Source organism: Puntigrus tetrazona, chromosome 11 (assembly GCF_018831695.1).
Source record: "Puntigrus tetrazona isolate hp1 chromosome 11, ASM1883169v1, whole genome shotgun sequence".
Lineage (NCBI taxonomy): Eukaryota > Metazoa > Chordata > Actinopteri > Cypriniformes > Cyprinidae > Puntigrus > Puntigrus tetrazona.
In genome coordinates, this window is record NC_056709.1 from 16,553,737 (window position 1) to 16,557,943 (window position 4,207).

At 40.0% G+C, this 4,207-nt stretch overlaps 1 protein-coding gene across 1 annotated transcript; it reads right to left on the reverse strand.

Annotated features, from left to right (window-relative positions):
- Positions 1-671: 671 nt before the first annotated feature.
- On the reverse strand, positions 672-1,939 carry LOC122354663 (thymic stromal cotransporter homolog). The gene is made up of 3 exons (XM_043252937.1): positions 1,822-1,939; positions 1,547-1,703; positions 672-1,467 (listed from the first exon to the last, which is right to left on the reverse strand). The coding sequence occupies exons 1-3, from the start codon at positions 1,892-1,894 to the stop codon at positions 1,428-1,430; spliced, it is 270 nt and encodes an 89-aa protein (XP_043108872.1). The 5' UTR covers positions 1,895-1,939; the 3' UTR covers positions 672-1,427.
- Between the last annotated feature and the right edge of the window lie 2,268 nt (positions 1,940-4,207).

The window sequence follows — 4,207 nt, forward strand, 5'->3', positions numbered from 1 at the left end:
TAATAATAATAATAATAACAAAATAATTGTTAATTATATAAAAAGTTTTAAAACTCTCTCCATAAAAAAAAAAATCTGGTCTTCATTAAAGAAAAAAAAAGTATATTAATCGTCAAATCAAAAATTTGAATTCTTGAGCACTTAAGCTAGTTCTAACATGTGTTTAATTTAATGTATTTTACATTTAAGATGTATATTTTTCATTATAATTTTGTCAAAATACAGCTTTTGACTAGATAATTTTGTATTTCATGAATTGTAATTCATTATAATCGAAACTCGCTTAAAGTCGTAAAGTATGGAATGGAATATGTTGTGAAATATCAGAAAGAACGGCTTCTCAAAAGAATGTTTGGTCTGTTAGGAATTTATACAATAGTTTGATTTAATATATTTACAAAATATATGCGTGACTCGCTGAAATACAACTGTAAAGTATTAGTTAAACCGGATCCAATCCTCTTGGAGGACACCATGTGGCAGCTGTTGGACATTACACGTAAAACATCATGATGGTGAAACATAAGCAAGAATGTGTTTTACTAAATATTCTGCTTGTTGTTCTAGATATTTATATGAAAAAATAATCATTTCTGAAACAAACTGGAGAAAAGCTTGTAGAACTACCCCAGTAAAGAATAGCATGATCGAGCAAATAACCTCTTCTTAAAGGAGATTTATTGACAATTATACAGAGAAGAAACATAGTATTTACTGTACTATTAATAAACCATATGTTCCAACATGAAAAACAGTCCTAAAATGCTAATAGTATTTTGTATTTAGACTTAAATATTTCCACCTATTTTACCTTATCTTGTGTTTTGCAAGAAAGCTGGGCAGACTTTTGTATCATACTCGTTTTAGTTCTCCAGTTCTTCGACATTCAATTATGCATCGCACAGTATATTACTGCAATCAAATGTTATTACTAAGAGAAATGCACAGAGCCCGTAGTCATGGGAGAAAAAAAATGCTTTAACGACACCCTGAGAAACTGTGCTTTTGCCTGCAACATCTTTTTCATTTTTTGCTAAACTTTCAAATTCATTTGCAAAAGCTTTCTGTTTTGCTTGCAGCCAAAACTAGTTTGGAAATAGCATAACGCGGGAGGAAAGCTATTGCAGTGCTTTTGCAGGGGAAATAAATTGGTGAACTAAATTGAATTAGAATTAGACATTTTATAACGTTTGCGAGGGGACGTGAAAATGTAGTTAAAAAGCATTGCGATTTTTGCTGTGCATGCCTTATTTTTGCGAGAGTACAGAAACATTTTTTCTTATCAAATGCAAAGTTCATCAGGTAATGCAATGCTTTTTGGGGAAGAATGCGGAAGCATTGCTTGCATGAATCCTATTATTTTTCCATCACGCTCCATAGTGCTGAATCAAAACGAGAACAGACACCTTTTCCTGTAGGTCAACGTTTCAAATGGATCCGAGACGCGTGTCTCTGCCATTTCGATAACTGGAAAACAAAATGAACAACCGTTACTCTGCATGATCTTGCTCATAACTGTCTTTTAGCAACGGATATATATACGTACATGATCGGGACAGCGCTGATGTAACTAACAGCACAGGAGAGGAGGAAGCAGAAGCCGCTGAACCAGCCGAGAGTTAGCGGGTAAACGGAGGTGAAAAAGACGTTAGACAAGAGATCGGTCACAGCCAGAAGCAGCTGGAGCATCCCAAAGACTCGCCCTGTCGAAAAACACAGCAGAGGACTCTCATGAAGTATCATATAACATGCAGTATCACCTCGACTAAAGCTTACACTTAGATGAAGCGCATTTAAAGTTTTTGTTTCTGTTGAGTTTACCATACTGCTGGGGATGCAGATCCTTGGACAGCATGGCTCTCAGGGTCGGCATGGGGACGCAGGCAAACATCATGATCCCTCTAGCTGTTTAAAACAACACATCTCAACCTTTCACTGGAAAAAAAACTACGTTACAGATAGATATAACTCTATTTTGCCCAGAAGTAAGTGTTTAAAGTCGTCTTAGTTATGCATTTGTTTATTGCAAGCACGCCAGATTTCACTAGGGATATTTGTGGATTATTGTGATGTTTTTATCGGCAGTTTTGACTCATTCCGACGGCACCCATTCGCTGCGGAGGAAGTTATTTAATGCAAATATTTTAAAAATCTTAGGAATAAACCACTCAGCTACACAATGCGTGGCTTAAGGCACGCCATAACTAAAATGTTCAGTATAAAAATGCGCATGGAGATTTTATTAATGGACATTTCCAGGTCTAGAAACCACATTTATATAACCTCATATCCAAGATTTTTATGATAGAGGGAGCACTGTGAACCCCCACCCCCCATTAAAATATATTATCTGTTATTTTATTGCTTGCTTTGTCTGGTTTCAAATAATTTAAAGTAATCTTTTAGTGCTTTATACAATACAGATTGTGTCAAAGCAGCTTCACAGTGATGAACAGGGGAAAAAAAGCTAAATCAATTATGGAAACTCAACTACGAAATCAATTTAATAGAGGAAATGCTTTTTAAAACCTGGCAACCCTGAGTGCACACAGTTTTTAAATGAATGAGGCGAAAACACACTCAAACATGCAAGATGGAGTTCTCTGAGATATTGTGCTTAAACAGAAGCGTAATATACAGCCAGTCTATTTTCTTTCACATATATATTACACAGCAGCAACTAAATCTTAAGCTTGTCTGTGCACTTGCAAAGGTGCAATATTAATCAGTGTTGCCAAGTCTGTGGTTTTTGCCACTTAATTGGACTACTTTAATACTGTTGCTTTTGTTACGTAGACCTGGCAACTGGTTGAAAACCACTGCTCTGTGGCTATTACTGGAGGGCTATTTCAGTGATACCTGTGAGGTCACCTGTAATTGTCTTATAATAAAACTCACCCAGGAAGTAGACCCAGCTTTCTACAGCGAATGCCATGATCGCCATCCCAGTACAGTTGGACACAATGCCCAGTAGAGTGAGGGCTGTGTCTCCCAACACTTTGAACAGAACCAGGACTCCTACGAAGCTGCTCAGGTACATGGCACTGGTAGCAGCCCTGCCATATCCGGCCCAAACCGAGTCCCAGCTCAGGGGGGGCTTCAGCACATACAGCTGGAGCACATTTTCCGCCCCAACCATGCCTAGCATGAACAACACCATGGCTGACATCAGCGTGCCTACAGAGATTCGATCCATCGTTTTCCCATTTTCGGATTCAGCCAGCAACGGCTCACTCTCGGACAGGGAACGTCTCAAGTCCGTGAGGGCAAACACGGTGTACAGCAAGGCCAAAACGCTGACTAGAATCGCCGTCAGGAGGAGAATCGACGGTCCCATCTGGTACATGTATCCGGACAGGAGACCTCCCGCGACCCCCGCGACCCCAAAACAGAAGTCCACGATGTTGAGTTTAAGAGTGCGCTTGCCCTGCTCCGAGCTCAGAGACGCCAGAGCTGCCACCCCGGCCCAAAACATCGGGCCGCCTCCGCTCAAACCATGCAGCAAAGAACCCAAGTACAAACAGAAGTCCACGATGTTGAGTTTAAGAGTGCGCTTGCCCTGCTCCGAGCTCAGAGACGCCAGAGCCGCCACCCCGGCCCAAAACATCGGGCCGCCTCCGCTCAAACCATGCAGCAAAGAACCCAAGTACAGGAACTCCAGAGGAACTTCGCAGTACATGAAGATGACAAGCATGAACATGCCTAAAACCGAACCCATTTGAGAAGTCACCACGAAGACTTTAGGTCCATGACGGTCTGCCATGCGACTCAGTGGTATAATGGACAACATGGCCGCCACAGAGGACAACACGCTCTGAATAAGAAGAAAGCGTGAAGATAAGGCCTGAGCCCGATCGCTGTCTCCTGCTGTTGCCTTCAGCGACTGGTTGTACACGGTCTGCGTAAGGGCCATGTCAAAAAAAGACGTGCCCAGTCTATTGATGACAACCATCGGCTCCACTGAAGTCAGAATGGACCCCATATGAGCTTGAAGCTTGAATTTTTTACCTTTAAGACAAAAGCAAAAACAAAAAATAAACAGTATTGATACTGAATTTCTGCAATAAGTATTGATACTGAATGTGAGAATTTGGAATACAAATTTTATTCTTTTTTAATGTTTTAAAATGCTCACCAAGGCTGCATTTCTTTAATCAGAAACACTGTAAAAACTATAATATTGTGAAATATAAGTTTTCTAGTTAAA

What these genes read in the sequence shown, in the direction of transcription:
- LOC122354663 (XM_043252937.1), bottom strand. Translation starts at nt 1,894, where the DNA reads ATGATGTTTGCCTGCGTCCCCATGCCGACCCTGAGAGCCATGCTGTCC. An exon ending in TCTGCATCCCCAGCAGTATG is followed by an intron (nt 1,704 to 1,821) that starts GTAAACTCAACA and finishes GTTTTTCGACAG; the next exon opens with GGCGAGTCTTTGGGATGCTC. An exon ending in ATCAGCGCTGTCCCGATCAT is followed by an intron (nt 1,468 to 1,546) that starts GTACGTATATAT and finishes TTTGTTTTCCAG; the next exon opens with TTATCGAAATGGCAGAGACA.